The sequence below is a fragment of the Tympanuchus pallidicinctus genome, unplaced genomic scaffold, assembly GCF_026119805.1.
Source record: "Tympanuchus pallidicinctus isolate F22 unplaced genomic scaffold, pur_lepc_1.0 scaffold35, whole genome shotgun sequence".
NCBI lineage: Eukaryota > Metazoa > Chordata > Aves > Galliformes > Phasianidae > Tympanuchus > Tympanuchus pallidicinctus.
The window spans coordinates 84759-103349 of record NW_026294753.1 but is presented as its reverse complement, the minus strand read 5'-3'; the positions used below and the strand labels follow the sequence as shown (position 1 = coordinate 103349).

The 18591-nt window shown below is 45.7% G+C and overlaps 1 protein-coding gene across 2 annotated transcripts in view; it reads left to right on the top strand.

The window, feature by feature from the left end:
* ARID1A (AT-rich interaction domain 1A) overlaps positions 1–18591 on the top strand; it is a 57709-nt gene that overhangs the window by 9739 nt on the left and 29379 nt on the right. For both annotated transcript variants that reach the window (XM_052699042.1, XM_052699041.1), the window contains exons 2-4: positions 11082–11294; positions 11953–12417; positions 13641–13754. In XM_052699042.1, coding sequence (XP_052555002.1) covers positions 11082–11294; positions 11953–12417; positions 13641–13754 — 792 coding nt within the window. The remainder of the gene's footprint in view (positions 1–11081; positions 11295–11952; positions 12418–13640; positions 13755–18591) is intronic.

Sequence of the window (18591 nt, the reverse complement as noted above, 5' to 3'; positions counted from 1 at the left end):
GAGAGGTGGTACTTCTTGGGACGTGGTTTGAGAAAAATCTTTCACCTCTTTGCACAACATATGTTGAAATGGTGGAAGTGCTGGAATTAGGCACATCCTGAGCATTCTTTTCGGCATGAGGCGTCTCTGACTTTGTAGCTGGCATTGCTGGCCCTGGTAAAGCGTCACACTGAAGGGCAGTGCATGGAACGTGATCGCACAGTCCTCCAGACTCCAGCTGTGCACAGCGTGAGAAGGGCAGTTACCCTGTGGGGCAGCTGGGTGGGTGGGTGTGTTTTTCTTAATTATTTTTTTTAAAACACAGTGGTGACCAAGCGAGTTTGTAAGGGGCTTTGGTAGCTGCAGTGCTTTGGAACTTCTGGGAAGTGCTCCAGGTACCTGCTGGATCCGACTTTTTCTCTGGGCTTGGCGTTGCACCTGGAACACTTCTCTTCTTTGGTCTCATGAAAAATCATCTCACTGGAAATGTCAGTTCTGATTGGCCATAGACAGAAATTGGCTCCCCTGGAACAGAACGTGTTTGTGGGGGCATGGTTTTCAGGTAATGTGTGCTGATCCTGGAGGTGGTGAGGGGTTTAGAACAGAAAAGAGAAAAGCACTCACTGAGCTGCAGCTCTGGAGGTGGGGCAGAATGCCTGGCTGCTGTTTGGCTCATGGTAGTTACTGGTGGATGTAAAGAAGTGACTGACAGATGATCCTGAAGTATTCCACCAGCCTGTGCTTTAAAAAGATTTCCAGAAGGCCTTCGTTGGTCTTCCTGTTTGGTTCACGAGATGTGGCAGCATTGCAAAAGCTTGTTTCTACGTTAATTGTGATTGATTACTTTGCAATCTAGGACAAGATTTCCTTTGAAAAGCTCTATGCTGATTTGGTGTCAAGAATTAAAATCAGATGAAGTAATCAGTGTTCTGTGAAATATCCCAGAGTGTTTCTTGTTGGCTTTCAACTGTTCTTGGCCCTTAGCCCTCACCTCCTTTTCCTTCTCTAGTGCAAGGTGCTAAATCTATTGTCCACACGCTCAGGAGAATAACTCATTAGGCATTTGTATTTAGGAGACCAGGGGATAATTTGCTGCTGAACTTCAGAGCGTAGATTTACTGGCTCTAATGATGAGTGTGGAGTATATTGAAAATGCATTGTGTCAGAGCAGCATCGGTGCTTGTACTGAATGGTGAACACGTACTAATGTTAGCTTTAAACCTGCTCACTCTGTGCAGGGCAATAAACTGTTTGGAGTTGTCAGTGCTGTCAAGGTACAGTCATGCCTCACCTTCCTGCTCTCATATGAGTTGTCTTGCAGTTTCTTGTTATACCTGTTCCTGAAACCAGTGAAGACTTCACAGCATTGGCTGATCCTCCTCCCCGTTGGCATTGGCACAGTGAGGCATTTCTGTATCTCCTCACCAGCTGTCCCAGCACACTTTAACTTGCTGAGCAACTCCCCACATTGTTTGTTCTGCTTTAAAAGAAGCTGGGTTTTTCTAGGCGTAGATGGAATACGAGCCCAAGGACAAAAGCAAGCATAGGGTGGAAGACCCAGGCCTCAAAATTGCTATAATCAACTACATAGGGCTGGTGGATTTTTATTTCTATTTTTTAAAAAACCGATGACCTCGAGCAACTGTATGGCTGGGGTTCATGCCAGGCTCAATAAATCCCACAAAAATAGCATCCAAATTTGTCAACTGCTGTAAAAAGAAGGGAAATAAGTCGTTTCTTCCTATTAGTATAACATGACTTTGTTACCTTGGATCCCTCTGATGAAATAGGAGAGGGTCAGGATGGACAGATGGACATTTAAGGGGAACTGAGCTGCTTTCTAACAAGGCAGCAGGTGGCTGATGTTGCAGTGCAAAGGGCACTGTGAACATTGGATGCTGGCCTGGAACTGAGGTGTGTTAGAGATGCTCCTGTTCTTAACAGAGTGTTGCAGTAGCACTCCTGGGGGGGCTGAAGGTGCTGTGTGTGATCTGCTTGGCGGGCCCCTGTCACCCTGGTGCAGAGCAGCAGGAGCTGTGTGAGCTGGGCTCTGTGGGCCCAGAGGTAAGAAGGGCTGGAGGGTGGGCTGGTACAGCACTGGTCTTTCATTCACATTAACTTAAGCTGAGATTGTCGCCTCCATAGTTCAGTTCCAAACCTCAGGTTACTCGGATGACTTTGGCAGTCCTTTATGTTGCGTTACACATTCTTTTAAGCAAATTCAATTCTTCTGCAGAAGCAAAGGAGAGACTGTTATTCTGAATTGTGGGTTGTAGAAACTACAGGCGCTGACACGTAGCTCTTATTAGTGCAAGCAGCTGCTCTGGACAAGATGGATCTCTGTGTGCTGAGATGAGGTAGCCTTTGACAGCTGTAATTCTCTTACCATGAGCTGAGCTGCTTCTTCTCCATTGCAGTGCTTTGTGCAGTGGGAGATGTTGGGCTGCTGGACACCTGCAATGTTTTAGAGCCCTGATGTGACATGGAGGTACCTCGGGTGCACCCTTACCAAACCAGCATGTTAAGTGGCCATGGGAATTTGCTTGTCCAGTGAATCTGGTCAGCCACCCTTTGTTCCAGTGTAAAATGAAACAAATTTGCAAAAAAGAAGTTGAAATATTCAAATGTACTTTGAGCTTTCAGACAGACACAAGTGGGTTGAAACCTGCAGTGCCACATTTATTCCCATTGTATGTATGGAGAATTAAGGCATAAGTTCAGGAAAGCCACATGAGGTACTATAGTCAATGTGGGTCTCCAGTTCTGCAGCTTAACCGTGTGTTCCTCTTTCCCTCCCTAAATGTTGGAGGAAGGTCCACCTTCAGACAGACTTATTCACAACTTTGGGCAGTTTGCAGCTTTGCTGTTTTGTTGCTTTTGAATGGGAGAGGCTGGAAATGCACTAGAAAGTCCCTTTCTAGCCTGATGCTCAGGTGCTTGATGAGGTGCTTTATGTCTGCATATGTGAAACCAACTTAATACCCCTCCAGCAGATGATGCTTGATGTCTTCTAGTCTTTCAGAGCTTGTAGAAATTTTGTTGTTTTTTTCCATGGTGAGTAAGCATTTTTAGGAAGCTAGGAGGGTGTGCTGGAGGTGCCTCCTAAGATGTTTAAATGTGTCCTGGGACCCCTCAGATTTCTGTTCATGAAGGGCTTTAAATGAATTGATAATGTTAACTTTATTCTAGAAGATAAACTCTGGTGAGCTCTCTTGCATTGAGAGCTCAAGTTCTGGAAAACAAACGTCCACATGTTGAGTACCAAAAGCCATCTGTCTCTGAGATTAGTATCGCTTGTTTGAAGGGAAATGGGCGTTATGGAGAATTAGCTGCATGACTGACGTCTGCCACAGGTCTCAGTTGTCCAACTGCATTTGCTGAGCTTCGGGAACCTTTCAGGTTTTCAGTGGCGCTTAGGGCAAATATTTTGCGTCTTGGTGATGTGGAGCAGCTGCACTCTTCCGGACTGAAATCAGATCTCTTAAGCCGTAGTGACACTTCATGCAGTTTTGCTGTTCCATCCTTGCCCCTTCTTCTCTCGCTTTTTTATGGCTTGCTCTTGGCCTGGGCCCATTTCTGTTGTACAGCAGGAGCTTGCATGCTCCTCCTAGTGCATAAGAGGGCCTGGAACAAAAATGCTGTGATAAGACACTTAACTGTCTTTTTGTTGACTTTGCTCCAGTTCATTAAAGCAGACGCAGGAGGTTGGCTAAACTTAAAGTCTGATTTAATATTCAGAAAGGATGTTTCTTTCCATCTTAAAAGGAAGAGCACCTCGTTGCAGCTATCACATATGTGGTCCTTGGGGTCATCTCCTGTGGAGCTGAGGTGAAGATTTTGGGAGGAGTGAACAGCAGCACTTTGGAACTCTTGGGATAAGTTGGCTGAATAGTGTGCTTCTAAATGAGTAGAGAGCGAGGGGATGGCTAGTTACCTCATCATGTGGATCAGAGGAAATACTTTCAATTTGTACTTGTGCGTGCAGATGTAATTGAAGGTGTTAGAGATTACACTGCCCCTCTAAGTAGCGAAGTGGATAATCTGACTCCATCTACTTGTGAAGTATCTGAAAACTTCACTAGTCTCCAGCAGCTGCAGAAGAATCTGAATTCTTTGTTAATTTAGTCTGTTTAATTCGGTAAATAATGCTTGTCAGAATCTCCTGCCGTGTTAAAATAACCCTGTAGGTAGCTGTCAGCTCCTGCTTCTGCCTCAGCATCTGATAACGGAGTTGAGATGAGAGCAGAGGAGCCGGTTGCTTGGCCAAGGCCTCAGCCCACGTGTCACTCAGCCAGCTGCAGAACAGGCAGGAGCCCTGAGAGCGGGGAGGCTCTGTGTTGCCGTTGGGTCACCTCTTCCCTGAAGCCCAGAGCTCCTGTGCAGGCATTGGATTGCGTTGCTCAGCTGCGACACCGGTGTCGTGCTGGCAGAATGGAGATGGAGGGTGAGGGAAATGAATCTTCGGATCGCTCTTACCTCGTGTTGGTGTGGCAGGGACTTACTTGCACGCTTTCCACAAGGGTCTGGACTCTGCTGTGCACTGAGTCTGGACAGCAGTGGTGACCCTGAGGAACTTGCTGTTTGTGTGACTGGTGTGTCTTTGAGTCTTGTGCTACATGACCCCGGGGTGAGGCTGGGCCTGTATGCCTGGAGCTCCCACCAATGCTGGTTTTTGCAGAAAAACAGAAGAGTCTTTGCTTCTCTCCCTGCTCAGCCCATTGCAACGCCTACACCGTAAATCTTACTTCAGGTCCCTTTGCACTACTGAAAAATGTCCTGCTAATGTAAGCGTGCATCTGTCTTTGAGTAGATTCTGAAGATGGCAGAAAACCAGCTATGTGTCATCTTCAGATATGATAGTGGTTGAAATATTGCATTGAGGATGTTGAGAGATACCTGAATAATGTGGTGTGTGATAAGCCATGTGGCTGTGTGTCAGGGAATGACGGACTGAAGAAAGAAACAGAAAATCTAGAGCCTTGATAAGCTGGATTTGTTGAATTTGCTAAGGAGGGCTTAAAGTCAGTCTCGGAGGGAAAGATGAGATCAACAATTGCACTTTGTTTAAAGCAGAGGCTGGCAGAGCACCTTCCCTCTGCCTTTAGAAGAAGAAAAAACAACAGAAAACCAAAACCAAAGCGCGCATGCACGTACAAACAACAAAGCCTCAGGTTGCCCCCTGCAACTGGGCATGAGTACTGTACTCCTGTCAGGTTCTTTCTGATGACAGTTTGATTTCAGTTCCTTGCCAGATCTTCTGATTTACTTCTTTCGGGAGCAAAGCAGTCCATAATAATAGGTCTCGTGTTTTCTAAGGGTTTTCTAAGCCTTTCATCTTTTGTGTGGACCTTCATCTACTACAGGAGAATTTTTCTTTTTATCTTAATTTCACCTTAGCCACCTTCATTTCTCTTTTAAAAGTGGAGCACCATAGGGAGAGAGGCAGTGAAGTGTGACCTGCTGTGCTGGCCCCTTACAAAGCTCTGGAGGGGTTGAGCTCAGGCTGGGGTGTTGACCTTAGCACAGCCAGTTGGGCCTTGAACAGATCGGATGGAAGCTGTCTGGCTGGAAGATGAGCTGTTTTTGCTCTCAGATGAGGCCTGTTGTTAGCCTGTGCTCACTTCTCAGCCTGAGCTCTAGTCTGGATCCGGAGGGGTTTTAGTCACTTCTGTGTGGGGTTTGGAAGACCCAGCAGGCCTGTGGAGGTGAAAGAGCAGGCTGTGCCTGGGAAAGCATCTTGTGTTGTCTGTTGGATGTTACCATTTGTTCTGCTGCCATGAGCTCACAGCATTGCAGTGGGTGTTCCACTCGTGCTCTCAGGGGCCTGCGCATCGTGTGCGGGGACCCTCACAACTGCCACAGCAGCACTGGTGAGCATTTGCCTTGGTGCTGCAGTGGGTGTCATTCTGTACTAGAAGGTATGGCAGACTTTTAGTTTTGGGGGAGGTTTGGATTAAAGCCCTCGTCCCTGCAGCACCGTGAATGTGTGCTGATGGTGCTGGATGTTGGGGCCTCCGCGTTCTTACACCAAACATCCTTACCCACTGTTGGAATCTCGCCGTGACCAGAGCCGTTGGTAGCTCCAGAGGATGTGGGAGTCCCCACCCAGGCCCTGCTCGCTCTGAGCTTGCAGGACGGCCTTCAGCCTCAGCTGCACTTGCATCTTCTCATCCCAGTGACTTCCAGCCCCTCAGTGCTCCTTGTGCCAGCAGCCCCAGGATGGTCTGGGAGCAGCTGCCCCTGGAGCAGCGCTGGCAGAGCCCGGCGGCTCCTTTGTACCGCTAGCAGCCAAACAATGGTTTGTGCTCGTGGCCATGTGCTGAGTCACGTGCACCGCGCTGTTTCTGCCGGGGTCCTTGCCCATCTGTTCCCGACTCTTTCTGGGTTATCAGGCGCAGGTCCAAGTCCTTACAGGCAGCCAGCTCTGTGGCCAGAGATTACAAGCACTAACCTTCCTGGCAGGGTGGCGTGGCTTTGCTTTTATGCAGATTAGCCATGTGCTTCTCACTTCAAGGCATTCCACAGGAAAAGATGTTTCCTGTGTTTGGCTGTGGTGGGCGTCTCTGGTGCAGCCTGGCTGGAGCCACGCGTGGTGACTGCGCTCGGGAGAGGGATTACGGCGTGCTGGCCCCCCTTCCCATCCCACCTCCGTGCTACGTCACCACAACACAACCACACGCGTGCTCATACTGTTGGTGTCATTCATTCGGTGCCAAGATTGCTTTAAAAAATTCCCTTGGCCCCAGTTCAAACAGGAGTACAGCTGGGATGTGTTAGATTTTAGGCAGTCTGCCCTCAATTTGAGATGAGTTATAAATAGCAGTGCCGACTTCCTTAACTACCACTCTCCGAGGTAAAATGCAGGTTAATTACTGTGGGAATCAATTAGGGCTTCTCTCGCTTAAACAGCTAGCAACGCTTTTTATTATTTTTTATCACAAAAAAATGGACAACAGACATGGTCAGGAAAAGATTTTGGATCTGAGGTGGGAGCTCGGTGCCTTTTAAATTAGTTTTTTGGCCTTTTTATTTTTATTTTGGGGCAGCAGAGGAAACCAATTGTGGCCAATACCCGCATTTGCCAATAGCTGAGTGATGCTGATTTGAAACCAGAGAGTTCAGTAAGGAGTTCTCCTTCCTTTTCTTCCTCTGGCCTAATAAAATACAAACGTGTAGTAAAGCAATGAAGAAAGTCAGAGCTGCTTTTTTTCTGTATGGCTGCAGAGGGTTTGGCTCTGCTCCCAAAGTGGGATTTGTCTCTTCTCTTTACTCCTTTTCCTGCTAGGACTGTAAGGCAAGTCCCCTCCAAGTCAAGCAAGCTGCTCTTTGGAGAAGCCAAACTTTGCTTCTACAGCAGAAAACCTAAGAAGAATTTGTTGTGGAGTCCTCATCTGCTTAGGGGTTTTTTTCACTTACTTTGTTCAGTTTGATTATTTTTAAGGAGAGCTGCACCTGTCTCCTTATGCAGTGAAGCAGAGCCTCTGGCTGCCATTCTGTTTCTCTGCTTGGGGCCCCACTCTGTGCTTTCCCATCTCTACCTGCTCACAGCCCCAGCATCCTGGCATGCTTTGGAAGAAGTGTGGGATTTTGCAGTGCTGTTGCACTGGGGCTGACACTATGATTGCAGGTACTGCTCGGAGAGCTTTTTAACTCAGCCATTGTGGCTTGCTTTGGGCTTGCTGTTACAAGCTCTTACTCTAGGAATATTTTAAATTTTCTTGAAAGCTCAGCAGTTTGTCTGGAATGTTGGTTTTCGGTGGCTTTCATTTCACGCTGTACAAAACAGCTTAGCTTTTTAGAATTTGACTGGGAACAGAGCTGTGTTTTGCCAAGTTTTGGTGCCTAACAGTGTTGTAAAACAGTGGAGCTAAGGGAGAATAGAGGCAATTTCTATGAATGTGAGGAGGTGTAAGCAGGGGGTCTGGACTTCAGTGATCAAGGAGCAACACTTTATCTCAATTATGTCGCTCTGTGGCGGAGCCTTTGCTTTTGAAGTGTAATCACAGTAATCTACTCCTGTGGTTTCCTATTGAAAGGATTTCCCATGTATCAGTCCAGAGAAGTGTCTCCCGCCTTTTGCAGTCAGGGTTTGGTATTTCCTTGTTTATCCTGGAGTATTCTTAAGCGGGCTCGCTTCCTCTTGGCTCTCCGTCTCATACACATTGGTGTGCAGGGCAGCTCTGCACCACCTCCACTCCCAAAGTCTTTATGAGAGCTCATGGATCGAGCTCAGCTTCTGTATTTTGACTTCAAACGTTCCTTTCTTGAGGCACACGTGGTTAAATTACCAACAAGGGCTGAGATAGCAGATTGGAGTGGCACTCCTGATGGCGTGCTCCTGACAACAGAGCGGCACTGCTAAGACAAGAGTAGTTAAAGCCCTGTTAGTGAAATAGATGTGTGTCTTTAATGGGAGATGTGGAGGGGGAAAATGAAGCGCTGCTGCCCGAGATGGGCAGGACGGCCCTGACCAATTAGCTTGTGGTAAGCAGCAAGTCCAGGCCGTGCGTACGGAATGGTTCCTTCACTTGAAAGACATGAATTGGGATTTACATTTCTCTGCTTGGAGAATTTTACCTGTAAAGCTGTAATTCAGAGTGCTTCTCTTCATGTTTGTTTTTAGCATCTCTGTGTGCTACGGCCACAGCTGAAAGATGTGGTGTTTGAAAGCACACCCTGTTGGGCAATGGGCGATGATTGGATCACGTCCTCAAAATATTGTCTGGGTTTTGTGTTGCCTTTTTAAATTTCTTCACAGCTGGAAAAAAAGTTTCTCTCTTTAACAGTCATTGTGTTTCCTGTAAGAGCCACGGAAAAGTGGGTCTTCACCTTGTTTCTTATCCTTGTGGGTGACCACAGACAAGAAAATCTCTGCAGAGGAGACAGCATGTAGTGCGTGCACATTTAAACACAACAGCAACAGAATTAACAGGGATGTATTTGAGAAGCTGTCCTTGCTAGCAGACTGTGAAGATGAGGTAACATCTGGGGGATACAAGTGACAAAGGGAAAAGATACTGGAGTGAGCAGTCAGTAACAAAAGTTGCTCTCCAGCAGATAGCAGCAGAACTGCGCTGGTGCATTTCTTGTGGGAAGAGTGAGCTGTGGGGGCAAGGAAGTAGTCATCAGTACTGCTTTAAGACAGCGAAGAAAACTGTGTGAGGAGGGAAAAGGTGAAACCCACGGAGGTGCTGGTGATGTGCTGGGTGGGTTTGACGGTGAGGCAGCGACACAGGTGATCCTGGGCTCTTGGGACTCCATCTTCTGAGGTGCTACAGCCTCAGCCCATGCTGCTCCTCAGTTCTAGTGCCGATGTTAGCTTGAAGATTAAACGCAAACTTCTTAAGAGCTGTTTCAGTATCAATATATGAGCTAAAGTGGGTGGAAAAAAAAAAAAAGGCACAAAGGAGTGTGGTGGGTCGCATCTCTGTAAAATTGGCTTGGGAGAATCATACTGGTGTGTTGCACACGGTTGTCCTGGAATGCCTTCTGTAAGATGGCAAACGGTGCTGCAGGCTGTCTGGGGCTGAATTGGAGGGAACTCAGATCTGGTTCCTAATTGATTTCTGCCTTATTGGTTCAAATGGCTCTAAGGGAGCTGGTTTAGCTGGGTGGTAGCACCACTGTACCAACTGTGGGGTGCTTGGCCTGCATCCCCACTAAATTCCCTCTGCTAAATTCCAGCTCGTGCTGCCCTACAAGAGTACATCGAGCTCCCTGTGGAGCCCCTGCTTGCTTCTCCTTGGCGTGGGCTCGAAGCTGGGCTTGCCTGGCAGGCTGGAAGTAGCAGACAGCTGGTCAAACAAATGCTGTCAGGGTCTGTGTGTTGGGGCTTCAAGCTGTGCTGGCTGTTGAGGTAGGATTTTCTGAAGTGTAGCATACTGCATGAACTTTTTCCTGGGAGGGTGGATTCTGCAAACATAACTGAAATACTGTTCCAGTGTCTGGAATTCTTTATGCTTCCAGCAGGAGCTGGCTTTGTGTGAGTTTGCTTGTGCAGGCCTGTAGTGCCACTCCTCAAGCACCTGATCTCAGCAAGAGCTGGTGGATCTCTGCAAATACCACCCCAGGGCTAGTTGCAGGAAGAAACGTTGTAATAGAGAGTCCATTGTCATGGTGATGTGGTAGAAAACATCTAATTGGTATTAGTTAGGTCGACAGGAGATCAGTGAAATTCCTTATTCCCTGGGAGTGATGGAGGTTAAAGACTATGGCTGGGATTCATTTAGAGGTCACTATGCCAAAGCAGGCTGATGGCAGGTCTTGCTTTAGCGTAGTAATGCTGCTGCCTAAGTAGCATCATTGTGTTTTGGGGCTTACAATATTTTCAGGAAATTTGGTTGACTGTTCCTATGTCTCAGCTGCAGGCAGAGGTAGTGCAGCTGAGGCAGACCTACTCAAGTTGCATTTACTCGTGCGTCTGCTCCAAGACTTATGGACTTGACATTCAAGGCTGACCAGTACTTTTTCATGCATCTAAGGAAATCTGATTTAGAATCCTGTATTCTGCAAAAGGCAGCAGACACAAAGCACATGTTAAAAATAATAATAATAGAAAGTAGAACTGCAGTCTATGAACATCAGTAGTGTGGCCAATATTACTGCACCGATATGGATTAATTGAAATGCATAGGTGTAAATTAACAGCCTGTAGTGCTTTGGGAGACCTTGTTATATGTGAAAGAAGAAGTGTTTCTTGTGAATATTTAAATTTTCAGAGTGAATTTACCTTGTTGTGGAGTATCTGGATATTAAAATGCTGCTTACTGTGGGGAAAAGCCACTTATATTGATAATTCATCTTTTTTAATGGTCTTTGCCACCTTCTTTCCTGTCCTCTGGCCGCAGGAGATATGTCAGCATAAAATGACTGCTTCTCATTGGGTTTGTTCTTTGTGAGATATCTGTTGTTTGAAATGGCATTGGAACCCATGCTGTATTCAGAATAGAACTGTGGATTGTAGCACCCACAAAGAAGCAGACGGCTTCTGCTGCTTTGCACCAACCTGGTGAAGTTTTCTTCTTCTTTTTTTTTCTTTTTAAATTGTGAACAATGCCTGTATGCAGCTGGGTGTATATTGTGTGTCACAATTTGCTTTGCAGCCTTCAAGTCCAATGGATCAGATGGGGAAGATGAGGCCTCAGCCATATGGAGGAAACAACCCCTACACACAACAGCAGGGACCTCAGGCGGGGCCACAGCAAGGACATGGCTATCCAGGACAGCCCTATGGGCCGCAGACTCCCCAGAGATATCCCATGGGAATGCAAAGCAGGACACAAAGTACAATGGGCAGCATCTCGTATGCGCAGCAGGTAGAGCACCCAAGGTTCTGTAAGTCTCTGTTTGCAGCAGGGGCAGGTAGAAGAGCAAGAAAATACTGTGTGTTTTGAAGGAACCACCTTCCATCGGGTTGGAATTGGTTGGTTAGGTGAAATGGCATTTCTTGAGGCTGCAGGTGGAGTCCTTCCTTCCACAAGAGGCAGTAGCAGAGCAGTGAGTCAGAACCAAGGGAAAAATAAATAGTGAGGCGACTGAGATACACTCACCACTGCTAACAGTTCTGTTAACGACAGAAATGTTTCTTGCAGTGGAAATGACTTCCAGGTCAGTTCTGGCTCACTGCGTGAACTGAGTGCTTCCTGCTGGACTGTTAACAAGATACAAAAGGCTGCCTTTTTGTGGAGCAAGCCTTCTTTCCTTTTGATGTTAGTGTCATCGAAGCATGGTCAGATAGGGATCCCTACAAATTTAGTTATGGTGCCTATTAAAATTTTCTGACTGCTGAGAATAATGTCATGCACAAGTGACTTTTGATACTGTCTGGGAGGTTTCCTTACATAAGTAGTGACATTTCATGTATCTTCCCAGTGAACTGCTCTGCACAGGTCTGTGAATTGTTTCTTCTTGAGCATATGACTGTGTGTATGTAAAATCACTCCTTAACTGGTACGATTCTACCCTCTTCTGTAGATTCCACCTTACGGACAGCAGGGTCCCAGCGCATATGGGCAACAAAGCCAGACTCCATATTACAACCAGCAAAGCCCTCATCCCCAACAGCAGCAGCCTCCGTATTCTCAGCAGACTCCATCCCAGACCCCTCACTCTCAGCCTTCTTATCAGCAGCAGCAACAGCCTCAGTCTCAAGCTCCACAGCTTCAGACATCGCAGCCTGCATATTCTCAGCAGCAGTCCCAGCCGCCCCATCAGCAGTCCCCAACTCCATATCCTCAGCAGCAGTCCACAGCCCAGCAGCACCAACAGAATCAGCCTCCCTACTCACAGCAGCAGTCACAGTCACCCTACCAGCAGCAGCAGCAGCAAACTCAGCAGACATCTTCCTCGGCTCTTTCTCAGCAGTCGTCTTCATACCCTCAGTCACAGCCGCAGCAGCAGCAGCCTGCATATTCCCAGCAACGCTTCCCCCCTCCTCAGGTAGGCCTTCTCCTGCTTTGCTTCCTTCTCTAAGCAATTTTTAAGAAACTTGGGCAAATGGTTTTCTTGGTGGGTTTAAGCCAGTAGAAGTATGCATTGACAAGCTGGCTGGAATGATTGCAATAATAGATGTGCTGCTTCTCCGTTGTGTGTAAATCTGCATCTCTTTCAGAAATGTTACGTTGGTAACAGGCCGAGCTGCAGTAGTACTGCAGTTCTAAAGACCAACTGCAAGTAAATGCTGTTCATCGACAGTGCCGGTCTAAAAGATTTCATAGTGGCATGGTTTTCACACTGTGGTCTGTGGACGATCTCCAGGTGGTCTGCAGAGCCACTTAATTTGGCACAATAGCAGAGCACTTCGGAGTTTTCAAAAAAAACAACCCTATTTCCTGGTGCTTTTATATCTGATCCCAAGACTTCAGGAGGTGTATTGATCATACAGAGGAATTGAGCATGGGAAAGCTCCGTGGGTTCCTTGCTGCTTGGGTGGAGTTTTTTCACAGGCGTTTACAGAAGGCAGCACACAAGTGGAGACGTAACCTGGAAAGACAGTTTTCAGAGTGACACGTAGATGGGAGAGTTTGCTCTTAAATGTAAAGCTTTGCTTTAAGGGGGAGAGGTAAAACAGGAAGCATGGGGAATTGAAGATAAAATAAGAAACGTTTTTTTTTTTGCTGTGTTTATTTTCAGTAATATTTAATAATATTCTGATAGTCATGAAAAGCTAGCTGAGACCTTTAAGCAAACGTTGCAATGCGTCAAAAGTAGCTTTTTAAAATTAGGGAATTCTAATTAACTTGCAGCATTTGCAAGAGGTAAAGAAAAAAAAAAGGTAAAGAAGAAAAAAAAGCATTTGCAAAGAGGTAAAGAGCATTTGTAAAGAGGTACTTATAGCTGTTGTGTGGTGTTAGAAAATCAAGAAGCTGAGTGGGCAGTCTCTCAGCACAGTCTGTGTTGTTCAGGGTCTATCAGTAATAAGGAAAAGACAAAGAATTACTATTTTGTTGTGATCTGGAGTTCTACACCCAGCACTCACCGTGGCAGTCTGTGAACAGTAGTCTGGCTTCAACTCTTTTCTGTCCTATTTCCTGATTTAAGCAAATGTCACTGAGGATACATAATTCTTCCACAATGTGAAAATATACTGGAGTGATTCCAGTTGAGCCTTTATTTTACTCCCATTTGTGATTTTTTGGGGGGTTGTTTTTTTAATTTTCCAGGAGTTATCTCAAGAATCTTTTGGCTCCCAGACGTCATCTGCTCCCTCAATGGCTTCCAGTAAAGGGCAAGAGGATATGAACTTGAATCTTCAGTCCCGACCTTCTAGCCTGCCGGTGAGTGGTGAGCTGTTCTACAAGTGAACGTGGCGAGAGCAATGAGAAGCACAGCAGGATAAATTAGCAGTGGTGGTATTCCACGTGGAAATGGGAATGATGGAGACTGCCTGTGCTTTTTACTAAGTCATTAGCTTATGGTTTCCCACTGGAGATTAAATGTAATTTACAAAAGTAATGGATCTGAGAGTAAAGTTTACCCCTAAGTACTCTGGTCTGTGTGTTCTAGCCAGAAGATTTTTCTTGAGGTTTCTGTTCATAGTGTCTGAAGTACCCAATTGCTGTTACAGTAGGCTCTGACCTTCAGGAAAAGGTGTCTCATTTTATTTTATTCTGTTGTTTCTTTAGCCCACTGTTGTGTTGGTTGTTTGTTGGCTGTGGAACTGTCACTGGAACCTCATGCTGCTGATTGAAGGTTTTTTGCTCTAATCTGACCAAATTGATTAAAAAAACAAACAAAAAAACCAAGTTTATTAGTGCCTGAAGTGAGGAAGATCAGCTGACAGAACGAAAAAGAAAATGTAATTCTCCATCTAAATCTGCTCCCAGTATGCAGAGTGAACAGTTGGGTATGAGATGAGTGCCTAGTTTTCCAGCAGATTTGGGCCAGAAGAGTTTAACTTTGGCTTCAGACTTCATAAAGGAAATGGAGGAGGGTCAGACATTTAGATTAGTTTGCACAAGTTGCAACAGCAACTTGTGATGCTGGATTCTGATTTTTCTGTTTTTCTGGTTACTTTCACTTCTAACCAGTAGGAAGTGAGTGAGGTTTTTTTTTATTTGTTTGTTTTTGTTTTTTAATTTATTTAGCCATGGCTAAGTCTGTTTTCTTCTGCATTGGTGCACTCTGCAAAGGAGAGTGAGCTGTGTATATAGCAAAATTATTTTTGTACTCAGCAGTGAGAACAGCTTTGTTGTGAGCCCCTTGAAATAATTCCTTTGGATTGTGAGTACAGATTGTTACCCAAAATACAAAGTGATTCCAGTTCTGACCACCTGATGGGACCACCTTTTTTTTTTTTTTTTTTCCCCTTAAATTTTGGACCTTGCCTTTTTAATAGCACGTTTCTTTCCACTCTGCCTCTCCACAAGTTCGTCCATGTGACCTATCTTCTGGCAAAGAATGTAGGAAAAGTGAAGCCACTGAAGTAATTGAAGAAATTGCTTTAGTTCCGAAAGGGTGGAAGTCCTGTTCAGTAGCATTGTTGGTAGAGCCTTCGTGAGTCCTGCCAGTCAGCGCCCTCTGACTCGGATTATAGGAATTAGCTGCTCTGCTTGGCAGAAGTGGCTCCTCAGCACCAAGTGGGAGTTTGTTTTATAGCCTGTGGTATAAAGTGTTTGGCCCTTTCAAGCTTTCCTTTTTCCCAAGCAGTTGAAGGAAAGATACCATCTCTGCTGTGAGGGAACTTACCCAGGTTAGAAGTTTTTAATGCTAATGAATTTCTCAACAGATACTCAGATATTCTGAAGAGAAATCCAGAGCACAAAAATTTGCTCCAGCTTTTAGTATCTGCCATCTCTCAAGTTTATTTTCCATATTAAACAGATTTTACAGCCACAATGTTTTCATATCTTTATCACCAAATGATGAGCATTTAGGAAATGAAGCAGTGTTCAGCTTACCCAAACCTCACGTGCTTCTGGGCTTTATCTTCTTCAGTAAGCAAAAAACACTGCATGGTACATATGTGTATGTGTGTACCTGTGTGTTTCTCAGTTCTTTGTCCTCTTGTAGGACAGCACCAGCACTCCTATCTGTAAACTGAGAATGCATTGGATAGTGATGCTGTGCAGTGGCTTAAAGAGGACCTCTGAGGTATACAGAAATCAGCTCTTGGTTTCAGTGATGGATGTCTTGCAGGAAACGTGGCCTAGAGGTGCTTAGAAGCAGAGGAGCTACGTGGAAGGGTGTTAGCAATTTCTTTTATCTTCCTTATATATTACTCATTCTGTCTGATTTAGAAAGTTTTATCCTACTTGGGAGGATTCTTAGACTCCTATTTTGCCATTCTGTATGACTTACAGCATCATAGTTTGTGGGTTTTTAATTTTTTGTGGAGTTAAGTCCTCTTCCAAGCCTCAGTGGGCATTGTGGAGAACCACTCACTGGGTATCTTGGAATCTGGGCAAATCATACGATGCATCATCTTTAATTAAACACAGATCACTAGGAAAAAGAGGTTGCTGCTTTTAGGTATGTATTTGTGAAGTGTTAAATTTATGAACCAAGTGCCTTTACAAGTCTGTGGCTGTCACCCATTTAATACTATACATCGGCATTAATGCTGAAATTTCAAGCAACAAAGGCAGAAATACATATTTGGCTGACATAGTTGTCATTTTGTGATGTCCTAGAGAGGGAAGTGTTGGTTTGGTGGCACTGTCAAGTTGTTGAACTGCTGTCAGGTGTTGCTGGCTTTCGTAGGACCTGCCTAACAATGAGAAATGTCACATTGGTCTCCCTGCGTCCTGGTCTTCAAGATACCCTTCCTTCCAATGAGTTTTGTGTCACTAACTAAAACTTCTTGATGATGTTCATTTGAACAGCTTAAGAGTCAAACTGCTGATCTCTCCAGTGGTTTGCCTGAACATCTTTAAGTAGCAAAATATCTTGTCTTTCATTTCTGTCCTAGCCTAAATATTTCTGGGTTTGTTGTTTTTTTTTTTTTCTGAAGGTTGTACTTATTGTGTTGGGGGAAAAGACTGCTAGCTTGAAATCAGTGATGCCTTTTAGAGAGTAATGCATCTGCGAGAGTGTCCTGGCTGGGTACTCTTTTCCTACAGCAGTCAGGATGAAGAATTTCTCTGAAGAATTTGCTGTTTCCCTCGGGAATTTCTTACCAGGCTTGCAGTTCAACTAAACTTAGATTCCTGTTGTGTATGGGAGAAGCAAAGTGTAGACTTTTGTGTCCGAGCGTAATATAGGAATAGTAATCCATAGTATAAGTCTTATTCTCCCAAGAGGTTCCTCAGTCTTGTCTTTTCAGCAAAGAATTCTTCTTGGCAAGTCGTATTCCAGTTTATTTGGAGCCTCTATCTTTGCAACATGGATATTGAGTAAGTGGAAGTAAAATATTTCCAGCTATTAATTACTATCTGCTTAGACTTGGAAGGTGCTCTGGCAGCATGGGCAAAGGGGAAGCCAACAGGGTGCTAGGACATCAGTTTGGGTTTGAATTGAAGTCGGTTCTGCTGCAAAAATCTCTGGAATTTTGGGGCTGTTCGGAGTAATTTTGTATCTTGTTATGGAGCAAGCAGCAGGTCTGTTATGTTGCCTTGGTCTTTGTCTTATGGGCTATCGAGTGCAAGTTTCTGGTGTCTCTGAAGTAGATGCTGAGTAGAACATGGAATGTCTTTAGTTTGTTTGGCTGACATACTGTGTAGCTAGAGGGAGAATCCCTATTCCTTTCCTGAGTGTCTTACTTCCATCTTGTTGTGGAGTGGGAATCATTTCTATCTCAGTGTTTTTCACCACTGGGGAACTGTTGCTCAGTTTCATTCAAAGCATTTCAGCTTTGTTCATCACTGGCTTCAGGACTGAAATGTGTCTCGTTGATGGGAGGAAGGAATTCAACCGACTGCAAACAAATTCCTGATCTGTGTTTAACTCATGCATCTGCGCTCTGGTCTTGGATCTTTGTAGTGTGGATTTCACAGCATTAGATTTTGTGGGGAGAGGAAAGGTATCACAGTTGTAGGATATTTTTTGTTTGATTTCTTCCTCTGAAGTCATTTCTGAATGTGGAGACACTGGCAAGGGTAGCAGGGATTTGTGGGTCTCACAGGGAGGTCATTTCAGCTCTCACTCTGTGGGTACCTGAAGTGGGATAAAGTCAAACTCTGTCAGTTGCATCCCCTGATCTGGAAATAATCGTGGCAGCAGCCTGACATACAATGAGAAACTACCTCAGGGCTGCTATGGATAGCGGGGCTCAAGGAATTTTTCTGAAAACATTCCTTTTGGCAATTTCTTTTGGGGAAGGGGAGAAGAAACTTTTATAGCTGAATCTCTTCAGTGGCTTCAGTCACTTTCTTTTCCCCTCTGGGACTTCCTGCTTACGTTTTGGTTGTGTTTGATGTTCTGAGCAGAGTCCTTGCCTCAGGAGAGGGATTAGTGATAGCTACAGGCATCAGTGGACACATGGGGCACTTGGGGGCTTGCCCCAAGGAGCACAGGACCTGAAGCACCAGTGTTTATTGGATTGGTATGATCCAGTTTCTGCTTGTAGGAAGGTTTCTATCCCAAGTTATGGAGATCTGTGGAGTTCAAATGTTTTTTGTCCTGACCGAGGCTTCTCTACTCTTTTGGTGCATATGATTTTGGCAATCGTTTTTGTGTCCTTTCTTAAGCAAGGCTGTTTTTTTAAAAACTAGTTTTGTCCACAGCCTTTACAGGTCTGTGGAGTGCTGGGTGCCGCTCCCAGGCACTGCGATCATCGAGCCGCTGCAGCGAGCCCCTCTCAGGGCTGCTCTGCTCTTTGCCCAGTGGCAGCCGCTCTCATCTCCTCTGGGTCTGAGCCGAACTCACCCAAGCACCTTGGAGGAGCTCCTTGCCTGCGTGCAACTGGGCCAGCTCCAGGCTGCCCCGAGTGCTCTGCCTTCAGGGAGGGGTCCCTGCAGAAACCCCACAGTGCTGCTGGGGCGGCTCAGCTTCGCAAGAGCTGGCAGCAGATTGTGCTGTGCTCAGTGCTGGGCTCGTTTCCTGTTTCTATTCTTGTTGTCAGCAGTTCAGCTCTGCTTCCTGCCTGTGCGCCTCGTGCAGATTCCCCTGCCCAGAGCCTTTTGATTTCTTAGGAGCAATTTTGGTTGCAGGCTGAACTGCAGAGCGGGGGTCTCG